General features: G+C 46.0%; 2 protein-coding genes across 3 annotated transcripts; one reads left to right on the top strand and one right to left on the bottom strand.

Annotated features, from left to right (window-relative positions):
* The first annotated feature begins 781 nt into the window (after positions 1–781).
* Positions 782–19,937, top strand: KIF3A (kinesin family member 3A). Of its 2 annotated transcripts, XM_084215634.1 has the most exons (18): positions 782–870; positions 2,147–2,429; positions 3,075–3,219; positions 3,487–3,571; positions 4,038–4,143; positions 4,888–5,027; positions 5,659–5,856; positions 6,238–6,412; positions 7,423–7,512; positions 9,100–9,171; positions 12,643–12,799; positions 13,622–13,802; positions 14,086–14,196; positions 14,959–15,084; positions 15,730–15,783; positions 15,929–15,997; positions 16,205–16,329; positions 16,849–19,937. In XM_084215634.1, exons 1-18 carry the CDS (start codon positions 865–867, stop codon positions 16,895–16,897), a joined length of 2,172 nt encoding a protein of 723 aa, XP_084071760.1. In that variant the 5' UTR covers positions 782–864; the 3' UTR covers positions 16,898–19,937. The 2 variants fall into 2 exon arrangements, with proteins under 2 accessions (XP_084071760.1, XP_084071759.1); XM_084215633.1 differs by lacking the exon at positions 9,100–9,171.
* Positions 19,938–20,759: 822 nt separating this feature from the next.
* IL4 (interleukin 4) lies at positions 20,760–22,771 on the bottom strand (the record flags this gene model as incomplete). Its single annotated transcript, XM_084215582.1, has 4 exons — positions 20,760–20,858; positions 21,012–21,128; positions 22,399–22,446; positions 22,631–22,771. The coding sequence occupies 4 exons, from the start codon at positions 22,769–22,771 to the stop codon at positions 20,760–20,762; spliced, it is 405 nt and encodes a 134-aa protein (XP_084071708.1).
* Positions 22,772–23,588: the final 817 nt, after the last annotated feature.

Here is a 23,588-nt window from a genome sequence, read left to right on the forward strand (position 1 = left end):
TCAAAACGTTACAGTCAGGAAAAGGTGATGGAGTTTCTTCCTTGTGTGAAGAACAGGTTGGGGCTTGCAGCCCTGTCAGAGACCCAGAGCCCCTTCAGACCCCCTGAAGCCCTTCCAGAGCAGTGGAGCCTTGTAAGAGCCTCTGGAGCCCTGTCTAAGCCGCTGGAGATCCCTTAGAGCCCCGTCAGCCCCTCACAGTCCATCGACCCGCGGCCAGCCCCGCTGTGAGCCCCGTCACCCCTCAGAGCCCGTCAGGCCCCGGCCGGCCCCGCTGTGAGCCCCGTCAGCTCCTCAGAGCCCTAACCCTAACCCCTCAGAGCCCCGGCCGGCCCCGCTGTGAGCCCCGTCACCCCTCAGAGCCCGTCAGGCCCCGGCCGGCCCCGCTGTGAGCCCCGTCAGCTCCTCAGAGCCCTAACCCTAACCCCTCAGAGCCCCGGCCGGCCCCGCTGTGAGCCCCGTCACCCCTCAGAGCCCGTCGGGCCCCGGCCGGCCCCGCTGTGAGCCCCGTCACCCCTCAGAGCCCGTCGGGCCCCGGCCGGCCCCGCTGTGAGCCCCGTCACCCCTCAGAACCCGTCGGACCCCGGCCGGCCCCGCGCTGTCCCCGCCGCCCCCGGGCCGTGTCCAGCTCGCCCCGCCCGGCCGCCGTTCCCATGCCGACGCGGCGCCCCGCCCCCCTCCGCCGCTTCGCCGCCGCCATTGGTTGGGCTCCCCTCGGCCCCGCCTCCCCCCGCCCGCCGTTGGTCGCGCGGCCGCCGCAGCGCGCGGGGGCTGGCCGCGGGGCGGGGCGGGCGCAGGCGCGGTGCTGTTATTGTTCCGCGGTGCCGTCGCCTGGCCCGGGCTGCCGCGGCCGCCATCGCTATCGCCATGCCGGTGAGATGCGGGGGGGACGCGGGGTGTGGCCCCCGGGGCCGTCCGGGCGCTGCGCACCGCTGCCTGCCGCGCCCGGGGTTCGCAGAGCCCGTCGGCTCCGCTCCCATGTGCGCGCGGGAGCCGCAGGGCGGGCGGTGCCTGTCAGGCCGAGCGGGGCCGGGGGTGATGAGGGGCGGCGTGTGGCACCTTGGCAGCGGGGAGTGGCGGTCTGGCCGACCCGGAGGGTCATGTCCCATATCTCACGGGCTCGTGGAGACAGCCGCATCCCTCTCCTAGTTTTGGCTGGCGTCTCCCTCCCCCGCCCGAGTGGGGCTGAGCCGCTCTCTGCGTTCAGCAGGGCGGCAAAAGCCGCTGCTGAGGCCTGAGAGGAATCGGGGCAGGTGGCAGCTGCAGGGAGAGGCGCTTGGGAAGGGTTTGTTTTGGCTTGACATCCAGGATAGCTGCTCTAGGAGCAGTTAAACGCTGAGCTGCAGCACTTCTAGCCCCCGGGAGTGTCTCTTAACTAGATTCATCAGCCGTGCTTCAAAATTTGTTTTGGTAACTACATGAAAGAAAATGAATGTGAGGTTTTATAATACAGCATTCAGGTATTCTAAAGGATTAAACTTAAGCATGTATACTGAGAGTTGTAATTAAAATGAATTCCCTTCAGCCAGCCCTCCCTGGTATCTGGTTGTGTGCTCTGTGGGGTTTGCAAGTGTATAGTCAGTGTTACTGAAAAAGAATGTCATGCCTGCACCGAATTCCAGCAAACTTCTTGGAGATTGCAAGGTGAAATTGATTCTTGAAAAAATTCTTAGATGATGTTGAATGTGGAATGCTCAAGGTTTAGTCATTCAGTTTCCACATTGGCCAACTGAAGAAGATCCCATTGCCTGAATAAGTGTGTTATTATCTCAGCCTTAATTATAAACCAGTCCTGGTTTTAAGTCCCCAGGTTCATGATCCTCTGGAGATGTAGCTGCCCAAGCTGATTCAACAGTGTTTTGCTTAAACATGCAGTAGTTTTATAGTGGGAAATGGCAGGGCTAGATTGGCGATTAGGAGGAAATTCTTCCCTGTGAGTGTGGTGAGGCTGTGGCATACATTGTCCAGAGCAGCTGTGCTTGTCTCGTCCCTGGAAGTGTTCAAGGCCAGGCAGGAGCAACCTGCTCCAGTGAAGGCCTTTCTGCCCCTGGCAGGGGGTGGAACTGGGTTTCTTGCACCCCAGACCTTTCTGTGATTCTATGTTAACACTAGTGTTACAGCCTGTGTATTTTTGTTTACATAATTACAGATTAACAAGCCTGAGAAGCCGGACAGGCCAGAGAGCTGTGACAATGTCAAGGTGGTTGTTCGCTGCCGGCCTCTCAATGACCGGGAGAAGGCTACAGGCTACAAAATGTCAGTGAACGTGGATGAGATGAGGGGAACTATAACTGTCCATAAAACAGACTCATCCAATGAGCCTCCTAAGACATTCACATTTGACACAGTGTTTGGACCAGAGAGTAAACAGCTGGATGTCTATAATTTAACAGCAAGACCTATTATAGATTCTGTCCTAGAGGGATACAATGGTAAGTCCCTTGTTGTAAGGGAAGGATCCCATCCTGTCTCCTGTTCTTTGCCTTGTTAAAATTCCTGCTGATCTTGTGTAAGGGAGTTTCACCTTCTGAGGGCTGTGGCCTCAGATCATTTCTGTTGTGGTCTCTAAATAGCCTGAAGGCACTTGCTATTCTGAGTGCTCTGTGGTTGTACCCACTGCTGTCATTAAGAGTGGTAGATGGGTGATGAAGAAGACTCCTCTGAGGTAATTTAGCTGCATGTTGTTATCCTTTATCTTCTCTGTGCAAAAGATATGCACTTATGTCATTATCAGAATTCTCAGTGGCTCCTCACTGTACGATTTCAGTACCCAGTGGAGCTGAAGTGTACCAGCATTCCATGCTTTAGTCACTCTGCACTTTTAAAACAAGCTGACTTTTTATTAGACGTCTTGCAGGCTGCATGAAGCAGCAGATAGATCCTGTTAGATGTGTTTGTCCAGAATTTCTGTTGCTCCAGCCTTGTACTCCAGTAGCTACTGGAGTGGGTGGAAAATTTTAACTCCATAAAAATAGAGGTTTTTGGTGCTATCAGGCTAAGAAGGGAAGAAGAAACAATACAGTTAGTTTAGAGAAGACTCAATTTCTTAAAGTTTGTTCTTTTATCTTATCCTTCAGGTACTATTTTTGCATATGGGCAGACTGGAACAGGCAAAACCTTCACTATGGAAGGGGTCCGAGCAGTTCCTGAGCTCAGAGGCATCATCCCCAATTCCTTTGCCCATATATTTGGTCACATTGCCAAGGCAGAGGGGGATACAAGGTAAATGTCTTCCCGTGACTGCTTCTGTTTCTGTTTTTGGTTTGATTTTTTTTTTTTTAATGTGAGTCCATTTGTAGCAGGAGCCTGACCTTGACAATGACAACAGAAATGGTACTTCTCCCAGGATGAAAGGCTTCCACTTAGGCAGTTCTTGAGGGGCAGCGGGACTGTGTTGGTATTTCAGTGTTTTCTTTTCACTCTGTGACTGTGTTTGTGGGACTTCAGCAAATGTTTTGCTGAGTGAACTACCCAGCTGTTCATCTGCAGGTTTTTAGTTCGTGTCTCTTACCTGGAAATTTACAATGAGGAAGTGCGGGACCTGCTGGGAAAGGACCAGACACAGAGGTTAGAGGTGAGCATCCTCTTCTGAATGTGGTGTTTTGTTTTGAATCAGAGCAATATTCTGTTTTAAAGTTCAGAGAAGCACTTGCAGGGAGGTGGGAGGTTGGGCTCCTCAGCAGTCCACTTTCCTGTGCAGTGCAATAGCTGGGTGTCACTGCTGGCTTCTTTAAATCTCTTCCACTTGGTCAGTGCACAAATTGGCTGTTCCACCTGAGGCAGTTTCATATCTGCAGTTCAACCCCAAATACCCCTGAGCAGTCCTGAGAATTGGAGACTGGGATTCAAAATCATGTCTTTACAGAGGAAAACTGTAGCATATTGTCATGCATGAGTCTTTATTCCTTATCTGCTCTAAGTGGAGGGTTTTATGTGCAAGCCAGAAAATGGAGGAGTAAACCACTATACTCTTACAGTATCACTAGAATTGCTGTGGGGGATCTCCTAGGGATGCTCAGTCTGAACTGTTTCTCTCTTAGGTGAAAGAGAGACCTGATGTGGGAGTTTATATCAAAGACCTTTCAGCTTATGTTGTAAACAATGCAGATGATATGGACAGAATCATGACTCTGGGCCACAAGAACCGTACGTAGCCTTGCTGTGGGCAGGTTTATAGCTCAGACAGAGTAAAGGTCTGGTTGCCAGACCACGGTAGGAGGTCCTAGTCCTGTTGCTGGGAAGAGTGCTTGGCTGAACAGAGCAAAAAGGGTATCTCTTCCCAAACCCCTTTTGTGCAGCCAGGTAAAGAAGGCTGTGCTTCCCACATCGACCAGTGCCAGTGCGAAGGGAGGATGCAGTGAGGCAGTCAGTGTTGTCAGAACTGTTTGTGTGTCTCTTGGTCTGTTTTCCACTTCAGTTCTGATTGGGATGAACATCAGCCTTGTACTGCAAGTGGGAGGTAATTTGTGTTCTGGAAGACTTCTTAGTTAAGCTCAGATTATTTAATGACTTAAAGTTCTGATTCTTGTTTCCCTTGGCATGGATTGCTGTGTTCTTACTTCCCAAAATACAACTGATTTCAGGGATCTGCTATGAACCCCGTAAGCTATTGATCTTTAAACAGATGAGGACATTTGCTGGTCTTGGGAGTCTGTGGTTGGCTTAGAGCTGTAGCAGGCTACAGGACCTTCTACTAGTCCAGGCTGGAAGTGTACTGCAACTTCAGTGCCCAAGAACAGACTTTGCTGCTGAGTCTGAGCATCCTTCTGCCATCTTCTGAAATACAGGGTTGGGTAAAGAGGTGGGAATGAGTCTCCTCTGAGAGCAGGAAGAGTTAGAAGAAGATGTGATTAACTCTGGAGACATCACTGCTTTTTACTCTGTTAAAAGGTTCTGTTGGTGCCACAAACATGAACGAGCACAGCTCTCGCTCGCACGCCATCTTCACTATCACCATTGAGTGCAGTGAGAAGGGCGTGGATGGCAACATGCACGTGCGCATGGGCAAGCTGCACCTCGTTGATCTTGCTGTGAGTAGGACCAGCCAGCTCTTTTGCAAGACATTTGCTTTGGGTTGTTGACCTTTTTCCAGAGGGTTGTGACCATGTTGTTCATCACTTGCAGGTTCCTTCCCTCAGTGTCACACTTTGAACCAATGTAATTGTGCTGGTAAAACATGGCTTTAGCCCAAGATTTACACTGAGGTACCTTTCCTTGGGGAAGATGCAGAAGAAGTGAGACTAAAGGCATTCAACTTATTTAAATGCATTTTAACTTATTTACATGATGTGTATATAGGATGCTCTATGAAACTCTTTAAAATAATTGCAGTGTTGCTGTTTGCTCTTTCTTTGCTGATGGGAAGGGCTGTAGATGGCAGTTGGCAGCTCCAGCTAGGGTGCCTTTTAACTGCTGACTGACTTCTCATAACATTTTTGTTCATGGGGAGGAGAATCTCCGTTTTCCCCGCTGCATTGCTTTAAGCAATCCAGAATTTGCTGGCACTTGTCTCTTTAACAATGTCTGAGATACTTAGCCAGGTTCTCTAATAATGGATGAAGTGGTTAGTGACATGGCAAGATTTCACGTGTAGCTGATTCTGTTTGGAGGGAGATGTATTAGAGGATCTGTTTTAGCTTCTGCTTCATGTTCCCTTTGCAGGGTTCTGAAAGACAGACAAAAACTGGAGCCACAGGGCAGAGACTGAAGGAAGCCACCAAGATCAACCTTTCTCTCTCCACACTGGGCAATGTTATCTCTGCATTGGTGGATGGCAAGAGCACCCACGTGCCCTACCGTAACTCCAAACTCACACGGCTGCTGCAGGACTCCCTGGGGGGCAACTCCAAAACCATGATGGTGAGCTAAGAGATGCCCTTTCCAGTTCCAGCTATTAGGCTGCATTTTTGCAGGGATAGCATAGTGACTTGAACAGTTTGGCATTTACTTCACTAATCCTAAGCTGTTTGCAGCCTAGAGAACCTCCGTGTACATCTCTTTCTATCTTTTCTCTTTGCCTCTCTATGCATGAGGTTCTAAGCACAGCACACATGTACATTCATGCATGAGATCAAACAGAACCTGTGCTTGGGTAGCCAAAGTGGCTTCAGTGTAGAAGCAGCAGGAAAGCTTGGGAAAGAGTAGCAGTGTGAGACTGTCAGAGCTGTGGTTGGGTTCCTGCAGTGTCTTGTACTGGGCTCTGACTCTGTCCTGCAGTAACTTGGTCTCCACGTGTTGCAGTGTGCAAACATCGGACCAGCAGACTACAACTACGATGAGACCATCAGCACTCTCAGGTATGCAAACAGAGCCAAGAACATAAAGAACAAGGCCAGGATTAATGAAGATCCCAAGGATGCTATGCTCCGCCAGTTCCAAAAAGAAATTGAAGAGCTTAAGAAAAAACTGGAAGAAGGTGAGACTCTCCTTCCCCCTTGTGTTCCTCTCTGCACTATGCTTGTTCTGTTTGAATGGGAACATGCTTTGCTACTTGAATATGTATCAGGTGAGGTTGGCCGCCCGTGCAGGTCGGTATTCTGGTTTTGTTTGCCCTTCTGGGTGCCAGGAGAGGTGTCTAAAGCTGCTCGTGGGGGTCCAGCTTTCCCACTAGGTGGCACTTGGCACTAGGGTGAGTGGTGGCCTCTGGGCTGGGATCAGTGTGCCCGGGTTTTCCTGGGTTTCCCTAGTGAGCACAGGGGCTCTGGACACAGCTGACATGGTATAGGGAATTAAACTAACTGTAACAACAGATCACACTTCTTCTCTGATTGGGTAGGAGGGATGCATTTATCAGCAGGAAAATTGAACCAAATTTTTGGAGTTGGAGCTGGGTTTCTAAACACTGTAGAGCAACAAGAAGCCTCTTTAAACCATGTAACTTCATAGCCTCATGTCTCTTATTAGTCCATCAATATGGAGTGACCCTGCTAGAGGGATACTTGCTAAACAGTGACAGTCACAATGTCTCTCTCCAGAGGTACTCATAAAACAGCTGTAGCAGTAACTCCAGCATGACTTGCTGTTTGTTGTCTGTCCCATTCAGGAGAAGCAGGAAGTGGTCAGTAATGCTTCTTTCTTTTTCTTTCCTCTGAGATGGAAGTAAGGTGGAAGAGAAAGTATGGCTGAATCCTGCTAGGAAAACTTCATAGCTTCAGCTGTGCAAAGATGCTCTATTTTCCATAAAAAGTAGTTTCTTGAGCTTTAATACATACACACTGACATCACAGCATTCAGTTGCTTATCTTGATTGTCCTTAAGTTTCCTGAGCCATGGCAAGCTGTCTGTTTGTGCAACAGTTAAGGACTTCTGCAAGTACTCATAAGCTGATGTCAGGCACTACTGTGTTTCATAAATGCTGTTGTCAGAATAACAAGCTGATATGAGGTGAAGGAAAGCTTTTGATAAAAGCACACTCTTTTCTTCTAGGGGAAGAGATCTCCGGTTCTGAAACCAGCGATTCTGAAGAGGAGGATGAAGATGGGGAGATTGGAGAGGAGAAGCGGAAGAAACGGCGGGGTAAGGCAGCAGAGATTCCTGTCAGTACCACCAGTCTCCTCTTTCCCACAAGCTGCTGTAGGAAGTGTAGCCAGAGCCAGGCAGGGACAAGAGGAGTTGTAGAGATGCCCTGTGCCGCTGCAATTATCATGCCTCTCCTAGAAACGAAGGCCTTTGGTGCCGTCTGTGCAGATGGAGAGCTCCAAAGCTGTGTAGTACCTGCTTCCACTTGGGTAGCTGTGCTTGTCCTGACATCATCCTTTGTGGTGGCTCCCTGGGTGCCGCAGGGTGGCTGCGTATGGCTTGTGGTGGTATGGAACTTCCCCTGCTTACAGAGGTGGGAGGAAGAAAACACCAAAGATCATTTGTAGGCAGGTGTGGTTTTTATAGCCATGGGTATGATTGGAGGGGAATTTTGGCTGTGGTTTAGGCAAAGGATTCATCTGTCTTACAGATCTTCAGTAACTGACTCTTCTGGTGTCCTATTTTATATTGATAGAGGGAAAACTTGACCTTTTGGTGTCTTTGTGCTGACTGAAAAGCTTAATGGGAGCTGCACATGCTTTTTTTGGAAGCAGTCTGAAAATCCCATGGTGGAGTTTCCTTTGTCCCACATCAGTGTTAAACTGCTGTGTTTAATCTAAACTCCAGGGAATGTTGCTGAACCTGGAACTGCAGGTCACTGTGTACCATGGGATGTTGTGGCTTCTTAGGAGCTTGCTCTTCTCCTAGAACCCTGCTGGTAATTCCTTGTGAGTAGCAGAGAAATCAAGCCCAGTGCTACATCCCAGCTTCTCTACTAAACTTATTTTGACAATGAAACTGCCTTCCTGTCCTGAAGCACCCACGTCTGTTGAAAAAAATTCCTGTTAAAGCATTCCTGCTTTTAGATGTACTCTTTTCATTTTGGGGTCTGTCCAAGTAGTCATAAATTACTTTTGCCATGCCTTTGGTGATAACTGTAACAAGTTCATTTTTCACCTTTTGGTTATTTCTAGAAGTGGAAAGCTTGACCACTGTCTCCAAATGTCCTGCCCAAATCTCCTCCCAAGAGGAGACCACCTTCAAAGTGCTGCTTGGAAGGAGTAGAGGGTGAATAACTGACTTATTCAACTCCCAGACAAGTTACTCTAGTTAAGTTCCTTAAAGGAGCTGCTTCACAGGAGTACACACTGGCTGTCCCTGTGTAAGCTGATTCTGCCTTCCAGAGTGAGAAGTGCACATTGCCATGTGTGTAAGACTGGAAAGGATTCATGGTCACTGAATCCTCTGCTATGGCAGATATCCACAGCCTTCTCCACTATGATCTGGTGTTCTCTGCTGTTGTTGCTTGAAAAGGAAGCTGCCTTGGCATGTTGTTTTAAGCTGTAGTCTGATTAAGATGGGTTTAACTGAAATGACTTTCTGAGCATGCAGTTTTGTGCTGGGAAATGGTGGCTTTGCAAGCTGAGTCCGGGAGGGATCCTAGCAAGTGCTTCCTAATGGGAACCTGTGCTTTTTTGAACTAGGTTGCTGGCTCTTCTGGGTTTCTTTCCTTCAGAACTAACTTCCCATCTGCATGTTTCTTCCTCTCTGGGTTTTTCTGTGGGACGCATTTCTGTTTTCCAGGCAGTAGCAGCAGCAGTAGTTCAGACTCCACATGCTCTGTCATAGAGAAACCTCTGGATAAGTCCTTCACTAGTGAGTGGGAGCTCTTAAGTCCTTTAAGCTTTGGCCTTTCCATAATCTGCACACTCCATTTTGCAATGTTGCACTCTTCCCTTCTTTGTCTGTTGGAAAGATAAACCTCAAGCTGTTACTCTGCTAAAGCATGCTTTTCCTTTGCTGCTTCCATGCTTGAAACAGTTACTCAATGTGCACATTGTTAGCCAGATATGAGAGAGAATAGGAAACAATGTAGTAGGCTGCTTGAGCCAGATTTAAAGGTAATTGAGAAATAATAGGTTAAAAAAATCCAGTTTGCAGCTTGTGTTAAATGTGCCTTTTAAAATAAAGGGGGAAAAAAAGAGCTAAATTTTTATGGGAATTGCTATAATATGAATTTATTAAAAGAACTGCTAGACATGTATTCTGTATTATGTTGGACTCTGCCTTCTCAAAATTAGTATTGGAGAACAGTCAAACAGCACAAGGCTTATGCTAGCAAAGAAAATGTGGCAATGCTTGGTTGATTTGCTTTATTTTTGCAGACACTTAAAAAAAAAATCCTTGATTCTTGGGGTTTAAGTGCCCCATAATACTAAGTTCATGATCTCTGTGGGACTTAGTTCAGAGGAACAGGAGATCCAGATTTTGGTCTAGTAGTAAGGAAGGTCTGGGCTGCTCCTGGGCAGAGAGGTCACTGTGCCTATAAAAACCTATAGTCAGTGAGGATTGAGGAGACAAATCACATCTTGAGACTTGGCTTGTGGGGACTTCACCTGGTGTTGTTTTTATCCTGGACAGAAGCATTCCACTCCATTCTCCCTGTGTGGAGAGACTCTGGAAAGTATTGCTGTGTAGTTCATTCACTTTTACACCAGTGATGTTAGTGAAAAGCCTCAGCTCAGGGTGGTAGCAGGGTTAGAGGGAACACAACCCAGGGGACACCCTTGGTGGATCCTATGACTGTAGCCTGGGAATTCCAATTGCTTCAATCCTGCTCCTTTAAAGCTTGCTTGGAACCTGTTTTATTTGGATGAGGACAGTTAATAGCAAACTGCTGATGTGTCAGCAGGGGGATAAGTCTATCTCCTGCAGGTTTGGAGACAGCTCTGTAGGGCAAGTTGTGCTGGGCTTTCGGCAATTGGGATAAGTGTAGCTTTTTGTGGTTTGGGATATTAACTGTCCTCTAGTGTGACCCTTCTGCATGTGGTGTCTTTCATTATCCCTTTCCTATCCTGCCTTTTTTGTTGCACTTGCTTGAATAACCAAAAGTGGCTCTATACCTCTATGGAAGCACCAGTTACTGCAAATTAACCTACTAATCCCCTGTGTAATTAAATGGAGAAATCTTGTGTTGAGACTCCCTGTGTGCAACTGTCTTGTATCTTGCAAATAATTGGCTCGGAAATCTTGGTTAAAACTTAGAACATATGTTCTGGATGCTAATATTTTACAGGTAATATAACAGAATTGGCTCTCTTGAGTGTGGGGAGAATTAAGTTTGTTAATTGAAGGAGAAATCCACCCCCTTTAATTGTTTCTTAGGTCATGATCCTTGCAGCTGGCTCCTAATGTTGTGTTTAGATCCAGCATTGCATTGAATGGGCAGAAGAATGCAAGAGTGAGCTGAAGATTATCCTGGATTTGCAAAGCACTCTGAAGCACAGACACATTCTCTGCTTTAGCATAACATGATGCATTAGTGTTTGCTCTAATAGAGGGGTTTTTAGTTATGATTCTCATATTTTCTACCCTAGAAACATGAATGTAAAATTTGTTGTTTGTTCTAGTGCTGATGATCTTTGTCCAAAATGATCAAAGCAATAACATTTTCTCTCCTCCTCTTTTTATGTGTTTGCTGCCTCTCTGCGATTTGCTTTCTACTTCCTCTTAATGCAAGATCAAGCAGGTTGGTGTAATTGATTTTCACCTCCTTACATTTGCAAAGCTTGTAAAAGGATCTTATAACTTGCTTCACTTACCTTTTTCTCTTAAACTGAGAATATATAGGTCTGTGTCCTAATAGTAAGGCTTTATCTGGCTTATCTCATATGATGAGCTCTGTATAGCGCTTCAGAAAGCTTCTTACTCAAGGACTAATTAGTGAGAGATTTTTGCACCACAAGCCCAGAAAGAAGTGCTCATTATCTGATTCTGAAGTGTAACAGATGGCAATGATGATGTTTGCTGTAGTGGTGAAGTCCTTGCCTTGCAACAAAATTAATTAAAGCTCTCATGCACATGAAGAACTATATATGCAGATGTGAAAATATGTTCATGCATGTTTACATATGCAGTACACTTTGCTGGAGTGTTTATGTGTATAATGTGTATATGATTATTAACAAAATACATGTATATAAATGAAGCTGAGTGTCTTGAAGACTGGAGGAGGAGAAGCCTTTTAGTGAACAGCTTCCTTGAGTGTGTTCTGACTGTGTGCATTATGTCACTGTGAAAACAGTCAGGTGGCAGTCAGTGGCTCCTGTTAGTTTCAAGTACAGCTGGACTCTACAGGGTATTGTTTTTTTATGTCTGCAAAAGCAAAACAAGAAAATTATGAATTCACTTGTGAATAAATGGATGTTTAGGTGTTGTGGATTTGAGGAAATGCATTCTTATTCCACATAATCCCCCAGGATCTCTATGTTCACCTGCCTTAGGCACTCCTGGGATTGCAGTGAAAGTTGGCTCAAGACTTGCAGAGTAGCTTTCTAGAGCAGCAGCCTCACACTTTGTTTCAAATTTGGGGTGTTCCGGACCAACTTTTGAGGTCAGTAGGTTCAGTGAGTTGCTCTGGCCACTCCCTTTGTAGCCCTACAAGACATGGACCTGGTGTGCTGCTGTGCTAGTTTGTTGTAAAGACACACCTGATTAAGCCAGAGCCAACCTTGGCACTTTCAAATCTGTGGGTAGTCACTGTTACATAGACCAAATATTATCAAGAAGTTTCTTTAGTTGCCTGGTTTTCATAGGGCTGTTCTGAATTTCTCTACTTCCATAGTAGTGTATTCTTAAAAATATCTACATGCTCACTATGGAATGGGTAAGCCTGTAAGGAGGGCAGTGAATGAGGGGAATGGTAGAGATGCTAATCTGAAATTTGAGTATGTAACTCTTGGTAGCTGAGCTCTTGTAGCTGTGGGTCAAGCTAGTCTTGTGTTTTCCTTCCTGTGGCCTGATCTGCATTGTTAGAACATCAGGGTTTCCAGATTGGGCCTCTCTTCAAGCAGTGTTCCTTCTCCAGGTGTTCTTTGTATATTTTATATTTTGGGGGCATTAGGTTCCAGTGATAGTTACACAGCATTGCTACTCAGTAGGAGCTGGTGGCAACTGGTCAATGTTAAAAAGGGATTTGAAGGACTGAATGTTGCCCATTTTGAAGCTGATACCTAATGGAATTTTTATTAATTGCAAGTATTGAATCTGAACTTGGGAAAAATGCTGTGATACAGAGGTTGTTGTACTTTTCAGTGAACTAACTTGTTTTCCCCATATCATTCAAAGGCAAAAAGAAAGTTTCCCCTGATAAGATGGTAGAGATGCAAGCAAAGATTGAAGAGGAGAGAAAAGCTCTTGAAACTAAGCTTGATATGGAAGAAGAAGAAAGAAATAAAGCCAGAGCTGAACTGGAGAAGAGAGAAAAAGACTTGCTCAAAGCTCAGTGAGTACCATGCTCTGAGGAGTTTGTGTGGTTGTGTGGGTTGTTCCTTCCTTAATCATACAAATATCTGGAGATGCATGGTAGGGTGCCTGTCAAACTTTGCAGAAAGTGAACATCACCCCTTGCTATTGTCAAGTTGAAAGAAGAGCTTATTCTGCTTTGAGAGCATAGAGTATATGGGAAAGACAAACTTTTATCCTTTTGCCACTTCTTTTCTTAACTTTACTCAGTTGTGCAAGATAGCCTAGAAACATAAATTAATCTCCCAAGAGCTATGAGGAGCAGCAGTACTGTAACAGGCCAGGTTTTCTGCAGCACAGTCACAAGCCTGTAATTTTGGGTGTAGGGGTGCTCTATTCTGAAGCCAGAAAGCTGCTAAGGTCACACTACCCTATGCAAATAGACTGCTCCAGCAGCAGCCAGAATTCCTGGTTTGCACTTCAGCAGCTGCCTTGATCTCTGTTCACTCCTCTCTAGTTCAGCAGCTGCCTCTGGGCATTGCTGTGCTGGCAGGGCCCTTTTGGGCAGAGGGTGCCTTGAGTAGCCTGGTACGTCACTGGGTGCTTGCAGCCCCTCACAGAGGTGACTTGCAATGGGAGGCACTTCTCTGCTGACTTGGTTTTGCTTGAGAGAATGTGGTGGGAGCTGGAGCTTGGGGAATGTGCTGCTTTCACTTGCACTGCCTCATCCCCAGTTAAACCCTCAGCAGCAGGACAAGTTTTTCCAGCCCTGTGAGTGCTGTCTGGGCCGTAAAACCAAGCTGGACCTGATGCCTGCTGAGCACATTAGGACAGGAAGTCTCACACCTACCTGTCTGTCTAGGCAAGAGCACCAGTCCCTGTTGGAGAAACTATCTGCACTAGAGAAAAAGGTGATTGTGGGAGGAGTGGACTTGCTGGCAAAAGCTGAGGAGCAAGAGAAGCTTTTAGAAGAATCAAACATGGAGCTGGAGGAACGAAGGAAGAGAGCAGAGCAGCTTCGCAAGGAGCTCGAGGAGAAGGAGGTGGGGTTATCTGCTGTGGCTGTTGGCAAACAGCAATGGCAGGGCACACCAGGATATGTTACTCACATGTGCCTCTGCTCTGGAAGCACTGCAGGAGCTGCCCTTCCACAGGTCACTTATTGGCTGTGTGGCCCCTGCAGGTCTGAGCCAGCCTGGCTCAGCCAGGACTCTGTGCTCTTGCCAGATGCTTTGTTTGTTCAAGTAGTTTTTCCTCTTGTTCATACTGTTGCAGAGAGTTTTTGTGATTGTTAATGTGTGTGTCTGTGCTAAATGTTGCCCACAGCAAGAACGCTTGGACATTGAGGAGAAGTACACCAACCTCCAGGAGGAAGCGCAGGGGAAAACCAAAAAACTGAAGAAAGTCTGGACCATGCTTATGGCTGCAAAGTCAGAGGTTAGTATCTAAAGTCCTCAGCCAGTGATCCTGGGAGGCACTAGAGTTGGGAGGGGTAAGCCATCAACTTTGTAATGCTGGAAAATGTGCTGTATCTTTAGAAATGTCTTTCTGTACTGTTTATTTTGCTCACATAATTCAAAAATACTAAGTCTGGAGTTAGAGCTTTAGAAGACCATGTTGGTAGAGCATTTTCTCAGGTCAGGCTGAGAAGGGTTATGTGTGGGACCCTAAGATATCAAGAACTTCAAGGAAAACCACTGGTTATTTCTGAAATAAAATGCAAGTTGCTTTTTGGCAGCCCCGTGTCCTGCTTTGCTGCAACCCAAAGGCTCCTCTGCTCTGAGTTCCCTGTCCTTTAGGACTGATGCCCTTGTAACCTCATCCTCAGTCACTGGATCAGTGTATCTTTGGCTGGTAGCTGGAGTTCATGTTTCATAAAAAATGCATTTGGTTTTTGGGATCAGAGATTTTCCTTGAAACCTTGCCAGTGATGCAACTTGTCTCATGCTCTTCATCTAGTCTTAGCTGAATCAGCTTGGATTGGCAGAAGGCCAGTTTTGGGTTTATGAAACTGAGAACTTAATGTTGTTTTCAGCCATCTCTGAGCTGAAATGTTTCAGATGATTTATTGTTCAGAGATATTCTGGTACTAATAACCAGAATTTGCTTTTGTTTTCCAAAAACCTCATACAGACAATATAGGCTGTTACCATGTCTCAAGATAGTCTGATGCCTCTCAGATGCCTGCTTTGTTTTCAGATGGCAGATCTACAGCAAGAGCATCAGAGAGAGATTGAAGGGTTGCTGGAAAACATTCGGCAGCTGAGCAGAGAGCTTCGGCTTCAGATTCTCATCATAGACAACTTCATTCCTCAGGACTACCAGGTGAAGGCAAAGCACCTGAGCCTGGGGCAGGAGTTGTGCTGTGCTAATTTCAGTTCTCTTGCAGCATATTTTCCTAAAGGCTTATAAAAAATAAGAAAACCACATTGACCACATAGCTAACTGGTATATTCACTGTGTGCCCATGCAGTGGGTCTGTTCAAAGTCTTTTATTTTTCCACTAGCTTGAAGTTGTGCTTGCTAATGTCTGATATTTATGCAAAGACTGGACTTTTAGATCTTTGGCATTCTTTGTGACTCCAGTATACAGAAAATTCACAACGAGCTTAAATATAATGCACACTATTTAATGGGAAAAGGGAATTTTTTAATATAGTTTTCATTTTTTTCCAAATTACAGTGTTTGCTTTCTGCTGTCTTGATGGTGTTGGCATAATGAAAATCCCATGCTTTAAGGGGCTCTCCAGTACATGCAATTTGGGAGTGCTATTTTTCTCTTATGTAGACTTCAGAGTATAAATGGGGGGGAGTTTTGCACAGGATGGAGCTGTCCTAATAGGAAAAACTTGTAAGGAATCAAGACTGTTCTTAAACAGCTGGTCCAGGCCTTAGGATGTATGTTCTGGAAAGTGCACCTGGAGGGTAGATTGTGCAAGTCTAACACTTACTGTCCTGACTTTTTTGTAGGAAATGATTGAGAACTACGTTCACTGGAATGAAGACATAGGAGAGTGGCAGCTGGTAAGAATGGTTGCCTGGCTTGTGTACAAGCTAATGTTAGTAGGAGCTTCTGAGGGGTTTCATTGAGCCCAGGAAGAAACTGGTGAAGCTGTAGTCAGTTTCACTGGGCACAGTTTTACTAACAAACCTTTTTTTCTGCTTACAGAAATGCGTTGCATATACAGGAAACAATATGAGGAAACAGACGCCTGTCCTGGATAAAAAAGAGAAAGATGTGAGTGACTGTTGAATTGATGTATTGAACTGTACAGGCCCAAGTCCTGCCTGAGATTGCTGCTCTGTATTTAGAGCCAAACTGTCCAATCTCAATTTTCTTTTCTTTTGAAGATATGAGTCTTTGAGTATCATGAAAGCACCATTGATGAGTGTATAAAATTATTCTCATGACTTTGTCTTATGAGATTTTCTGATGTTTTTCTAGCCCTTTGAAGTGGACCTTTCCCATGTTTACTTAGCCTACACTGAAGAAAGCTTGAGGCAGTCTCTGATGAAGCTGGAGAGGCCGAGGACTTCAAAAGGAAGATCCAGGCCCAAGACAGGGAGAAGGTGAAGAACTCTGGGGTATTTATATGCAGTGAGGGATTTGCCCAAGGGAAGGCTGAAGTTTGTATATGCAAACTTACCACAAGTCTTCAAACATTTGCTTAATGAGGAGGCAAAGGACAAAATTTTTGCATGGTATAGTTCAGTGTTGCCAGGTGTGACAGAACCAAGTCTCTTTACTGCACTGTCTTGTCCAGAAAGACTTGTCTAGGGATTTTCTGCTGTTCTTTTGCTGCATTCTCCTCTTCCAGCTCCTTGCTTTATTTTGCTGCATTTGGTGGTGCAGTTTAACCCAATATGGCAAACTGCCAGTGCAAACTCTGGTACCAATGGACAGGAGAGGGCTGTTGGGGGAGATTTCAGCATATGCTTTCTTGTGCTTTTTGTTTGGTTGGTTTTGCTTATGGAGAAGTCATGTCATGTAGTCTTGACTTTAAATGTGGCTGGTCCCTGTCTTTCCTAGACAGCATAATGATGTGTGTGTGGTGTTGTTTTTCCTTTTCCTTTCTGCTCTCCAAACAGAAAACGTTCGGCCAAGCCAGGAGCTGTCATTGATTCCCTGCTGCAGTAGTGTCACCTGGTCAGAATTCCTGTAAAAATCAGTGAGTGTATAAGGTTTGGCCAGAATATGGAACTCAAGAGATGGCACAGTTTGACATGGCTATAATTTTTTTTATTTAAAAAAATGTATTTTTCCTTAGTTGCCTGTATATTGTATGTTATATTAACATAATATTAAACTGGTATGTATGATTGATGGTTGTGAAATTCCATGTATTAAATGTGTTGTGCGGGGAAACTTGTTGGTAATCCTTGTTGAAATGTATAGAAAATATGGTTCTAGATGTGTGTTTAAGTGCTAGATGTGTTAGTTCAAAACAGTTAATGAAATCCTGAAATTAAGGCTGGTAAATCTGACTTATGCCCTGCTTTGCACATAACTGGCAGCTTTCACTGTTGTCCTCTGTTGCACTGATCTCTGTTTGAATGTAGTTGCTGTAAACCTTTAAGAGCATCAAATCTTTTTATTTAATATTCCTCACTGTGGCTGTTAACACACTGTGTTACGTGTTGAATACACAGTCCTTTTCCCTTTTTGCTGTCTTGCTGTACAGAGAAAGTAGCTGGGTAGGAAAAAACATGAACCCCAAAAGTCTTGAGATTTCTGAAAAGGGACCATGGGTGTCTAATAGTTCTTTTATTTTTATCAGTTTGTTTGTGATCTGGCACTGTGGAGAATGAGACCTTGGATATTAAGGCAGAAGAGAGCTTTTTTCCTTCTTTTAAGGCTGTGTTACTTTGGCAGCTTTTTATGCTTCAGGGCTGGTATTTTTGTGTGAGTAGTTTTGTAATCTGAATAGCTGAGATGATTTAAGGAGGATGCTGTAACACCAGGACTTGATGTCAGCCATAGGGCTGTGGCTCTATTTCCTCATCCCTGGCTACAAGGCACTGGGCCACTGCCCTGCAGTGAGGATGAATTTGACTCTCCTTTAGTAAAACAGAAGGAATTGTCCAATTTTCCCAGAAGAATATCCCCTGACCTCACTGGTGCTGTGTTCCTGTGTATACTGTGTGCATCTCTGGCTATGCTCTGAGAGGAAAAAATTTTGGTCCCTGATAATTACCATTTATTTGTGATGGCTGCTCTTTTTATTTGATATTTATGCTGCTAATAGACACATATCACTTTAATATGATGCTTTTGTGTCACAGAGAAAATGCCTCTCCTTCAGACTGTGTGTGTTTTATAACTCCTCACATCAGCTGTGGGTGTCTCAGCAGCTCCTGTGCAGGGTGGAGGGATGAGCTGTGACCTCATCTTGGTGTTTCCTGGAGGATTAAAGTTTCCTGGAGGATTAAAAGCTGTGATTGCTCACAGGGGAAGTGGAGTCCTTCAGTGTGATAGAAAACAAGGCAGCTCCTCAGGTGTCTTGAGTCCTTGCTAGTAGCCACATCTGCTTTTACCAGAATGTTCCTGTGAAACACTTAAAGACATTAAATTCCCTTTCTTTCTGTCATGATGGTCATCTGGAGGTACCTTGGGGTCTGTGACAGGATCTGTAATAGTTAAAACTGGTCTTGTAAGGACATATTTTGCTCTGAATTATATATTCAGTGCTATTCTAAACAAGTTGTAAGCTTTTTCTGGGTGTTTTTAATGTTTTTTTATTCAGGATCATGACCTGGAAGAACATGCTGCCCTCTCTATTTGGGGGGAGTGTCACCTGAATTCATACAACATACAGATACAAATACTAGCATTCATTTTTTCTAGGCTAGCATTTCAGGGTAAATACTCAGAAACTCTCTTGATTGAAGCTAGTTGGTTTTGCTTGTGAAGAGCTGACCTTATCTTAAATGTGCTTGAATAGAATTGGATTATCTCTTATTACATACATACTTCTCATGAAAATATCCAGACTGAAGATGGCTTAAATGCTGCTTAAAGTCTTCCAGTTCTGAGTCCAAGCAGATAGATGCATAGCTGTGGCCTGTACTAGTTCTCAGAACCAGGGATAACTTCTGTTTCCTTTTTGTGGTGTATCTTGTGCTAACATTTATTGAATGGTCTGGTTTTGCAGGAGTTAAACCAGAGCTGTGCTTTCAGAAAGACCATTGAAAACCCTTTTACCTGACAGGTATCAGTCACTCCAAGATACTGCTGTGAACCATGGTACTCCATTTAAAATATTGAAATATTTAAAATACTTCAGATGTAAAGGCATGTGATTTACAATTAACATTACAGTCCTGCTGCTGAAAATCTTAGTATTCTGCATGTTTAAGTGAGCCTTGGAGCAGGGGTAAACAATAAGTAATTATCTGCACACCTTTAATTGGCAGATTGGAGAAACTGGTTATCTCCTGTTGCAGAGGCTTGGAGGACAAATTATTTGCTCTGTAAGAGGATTTTCAATAAAGTGGAACAGGTCATGTGCCCTGTCAGTTGGGCTCACCTGTTAAGTGGTGTCTTTTGTTGAAGTTCTGGGAAGTTTCTTATAAAACCAGGGAGTTTGGCTTGTGGATTTACCACATGGGCCCTCTCTGTAGCTCTGCCCATCTGTGAATGTCTCATGGGCCCATAATGTACTTTATTAAGGAAATGATTTGATTAATATGGACTTCCAAGAGGTTAATACAGCCTTTCTTGTTGTGGGTCAGTATGTGCTCTTTGGTATTTATCAAAACTCATCCTACATGACATACACCATGCTCATCTTTGCATTTGCTAACAGATTTCTCCTCATTCCAGAACATTGACTTTAACAATGAGATTTTTGCTTAATGTTGTGTAAATGAATTGTTTAATATTTAACTTGTTCCTAATCCTTTAAGAGGAGGGGAAATGGTCCTTAGTGCCTTTTACTGACTGCACTGTCTGCACATGTCCAGCTTTCACCTTTCTCCACAGTTCTGCTTAGCCAGGCCTGCATAGAGGGAAAAATTGCTAGTCTGTGTATAATATGTCTTTCTGTTTATTGGTTTTTTAAACTCTGTTTATTTCTGACTATTTCTTGTTTTATTAAAGTTAATTCATTATACTGTATATATCAATATTGTGTCCCTGGAGCATGTTCATACCATGAAATAAAATTCTTGATTCCTAATTCCACCTTGTGTGCATGTTTTCTAAATAACATTATACATAGCATATCTTGTTAACTCAGTTGTGTCAGGACTGGGTGAGGAAGGGTGAGGTGCCTCTGTAGCTCTCAGCTGCACAGCATGCTGGAGAAGTGTTTGGGGTGTGTTGGAGCCTTGTTGCCAGGCCCCAGGGCAATGGGCAGCAAGACCTTGTGGAAGAGGTGCACAGGGCAGGTGGTGGGAATTCACCTGCGGTATTTGGGAGTGTTCAGCTCTGTGTGCTGCATGAGCTGTGCTGCTTGGCAGTGCCTGTGCCCCCCAGCCTGCTCAGCCCCAGGTGCCAGATTCTCCATGGTCTGCAGCCTCTGCAGCTCCCCAGAGTGCTGTGACTGAGCTGGTGCATGCCAAACCCTGCACAGTCCCAGCCTCTCACTCCTGGGCCACAAAGGGCTGTGCCATATGTAGAGAGATCCTGTAGGCTCTAAGTAAAGTGAGGAGAGAATGTCAGACCTGGCTGCTCCCTTTGCAGCTCCAGCCTGTACTTTGGAGTTCCCAGCTGTGAGGAGCATGCCCCATTTGTGGCCTGGCTTCTCACTTCTTGGGCTTATCTTTGTTTAGTCCTGTGTTCCTTATGTTAGCATGAACTTAATGCCATAGGACAAATTGTCTGGCAACTCCTAGCCACACTACCTTTGTTCCATAATCTTGGAACTCTCTTAACTGTTGTCTTGTGTCATGTTCTATACAATGCCAGCATATTTAATCCAAAAATACATTTATTTAAAGAATTATTATACATAATCTTATAAAAATAGAGTCATAGTTTAAAAAGCCAAAGTGTTTTTTCACTTCTGATTCTTAAACTCTTCTTGGAGGATGTGGTCTAATTCCTTGAGGAAATTCTTCAGTGAGGTGGTGCTGCCTGCTGCCACAGGACATGGCTTCTGGAATGGAAAAGGGCTGTTAGAAAGCTAGCTGGGGTGGAATTGGGTTCTGCAGCTTTGGCTGGGCTGCTAAGGGTGGTGGGAGAGTAAAACAAAAATGGTGACTAAGGGAGAAGCTTGAGGGCTGTGGGCAGTGCAAGAACTGTGCCTCACCTTGTGCCTGTCCAGGCTGAGCAAGTTGTCGTAAATGCCCCCGAGGATCTTGTGGCAGCTCTTGACCTCCTGAGCAATTGTGGCAGCTTTGCAAAAGATCTCTGTATTGTTACCTCTCTGGGAAAAGACACATAGTTTTTTAAAAAACTCGTTTGTATAGTCATTGCTCTTATTAGCAGCAGATTAAAACACTACAAATAATCAATTTCCATCCTAAAGGATAGGTGAAAATTGTGGTTTGAAGTGCCAAAGCCTCCCTGAAGCTTCCCAGCTCCATGTGTGCACAGCTGGCGCTGGTGCCATCCCTTTCCTGGTGAGGAGGAATCGACCCCTGGCAGAAGCTGTGCAGTGAGCATCCTGTGGTGGAGCATCGTGCTCCTGCTGCAGGTGTGCGTGTGGGACCCTGTGAAGCTGCTCCCTGCAAGTTAAGCTGGTTTGAGCAGGCAGAGAGGCTGCAGGAATAACAAAAGCACCTGAGAAGAGTTTGCTTCATTAGGGGCTTTGAGATGTCCCATAGCAGAGACACAGAAGATGAGCTGTGCTGGTGGCAATAAAAAAACAATTTGACTTTCTTCCCCAGGGATGTTCCCAGCGCTGCTGCTGTATCTCAGCTTTCACAGTATTTTCCAACAAGTGACCAGTCTGTCCCTGTGAGCGTGGGGCTGTGCAGCATCTCGGGCATCTTCTCTCACTAGCAGGGCTGCTCCCTGTGGCAGAAGGGGTGTGGGGGTCCCCCGAGGGGTGCTGAGCCCCAGCCCCCCAGTGAAGGCTGCTGTGCCCCTGGGGTGCTGCCAGGCATGGCATGAGGTGAGGGCATGGGCTTTCTGTGAAAACAGGAACTCCGGCGCTGGGGAGCGTGGCTTAGGCAGCACTTTTCAGCGCAGAAAGAGGCCTTATTATCTGCTATTAAATCTTGTGCTAGCTGCAGAGCCTTCCCCAGATAAGGGGCTAAAGAGGGATACCCAGCTCTCAGGATGCTGTGCAATAGGTGTGTGTGGGTGTCTGAGCTGGTGACAGCTCTCCAAGGCAAAGGGAGGTGTTCTGAAAAGCTGAAACCTCTGCTGCCCAAGCACGGGTGCCCATCCCTGCCCTTCCTCTGGGCTCTCCCTGACCCTGACCCCAGCCACCAGTGCTGCTTTGGCTGGAGGTGGAGATGGGTATGGGAAGGTGAGGGCACCTGTGCAGGGCACTGGGAGTGGTGAGAACCAGCTGGGCAGCCCAACAGTTGTGCTGGGGGCTCACAGAGGGCTCCTGCTCCTCCACACACCACACCAGGACAGGCAGGATCCCAGGCTTCCCCCCTGCCTCCCACCTCCCTGTGCTTTCCTCTGGCCCCCAGCACCCTCCCCACACCCATCAGGGCTGTATGGTTGGGGTTTTTTCTTACCTTATGATCTGCAAAAATATTTATCACATTCATCTTGTCACAGGAAGCCTTTATGAAGAGACAAAGGAGAGGAGCAATCAGGCTCCAGGCAGCACAGATCCATCCTGACGTGCACGCACAGACACAAATCCATCCACCCCCAGGCCTCAGGAGCACTGTGAACCCCGTGCTCAGCATCACTCCCTCCAAGCCTGGTGAAACAATCTGTGGGTAAAGCTCCAGCCAGCCCTACCTTCTGCTGGACCAGCTCCAGCAGCTTCATGGTCTCCTTCAGCGTTCTGCTCCGTCGTGCATGTGGCGGTGGAGTAACCACGCCACCCAGGCAGGCTGACAGCACCAGGAGGGTGAGCAGGACCTGCACCAGGATACTCATGGCCTGCATGGGCTGGACCCCTTCAGCTCTTAGTCTCTGGATTGTTTGGTGACCTGCAACTGTGTGCACCTTTCTGGAGGAAGCACCTCAATTTATTACTGTAAAATTGCTGAACCAGAAGGAAAAACTTATTTTTCCCTTATAGGCACTTTCCAAAGTTGCTCCCGATTAGGAGAGCAACAGCTCTTTTTTGTGCAAGTCAAAATTTTCTTCTGATCTTGCATTATGAAATTTCCACTGTAAGATGAGAGTGGCAGGAGTCAGGTCACATACAGCATAGAAGCCTGGTTTGGGGATTCTCCATTTCTCCATATCTCAAGGCTTTCTCTACACAGTGAATTGGAAGTGGTTAAACTGGGTAGCCTACTGCTCTGACACACTCCAAGAGCAACACTTTTCTTTTTATTTTCCATTGAGTATCCTTCAAGTTCTTCTATGGTGTTTCATTTGAATATCTCCAGATCATGTAAAGCGTCCTTCATCTGCACACTGATTTCCGTCCCTGGGTTTCTCAACCTGGGGAGGAACAGAAAGAATGGCAGAGCTGTGTGGGGACAAACCTGGGCAGAGCAGGGCATCAAACTGAGGGGTTTGTGGAGATCTGGGGGCCCTCCTGACCAAAGAGGATCCCCAAAGCATCGTGGCATCCTGCAGGGCTGTGTGCAGGAGGTGCTGTGGGAATCAGGCTCCTGCTGTGTCAGTGCTGGGAAACTGGGACTTTGTGGCCCTGCTTCAGAGTTTCAGGGAGCTGGAGGCTGCCCTGTCCATCCTGCCCTGCCTGGGGAGCAGCAGCCTGAGCTTTCAGACCATGGGCTCT

The sequence above is a fragment of the Fringilla coelebs genome, assembly GCF_963513975.1.
Source record: "Fringilla coelebs genome assembly, chromosome: 15".
NCBI classification, from domain to species: Eukaryota; Metazoa; Chordata; class Aves; order Passeriformes; family Fringillidae; genus Fringilla; species Fringilla coelebs.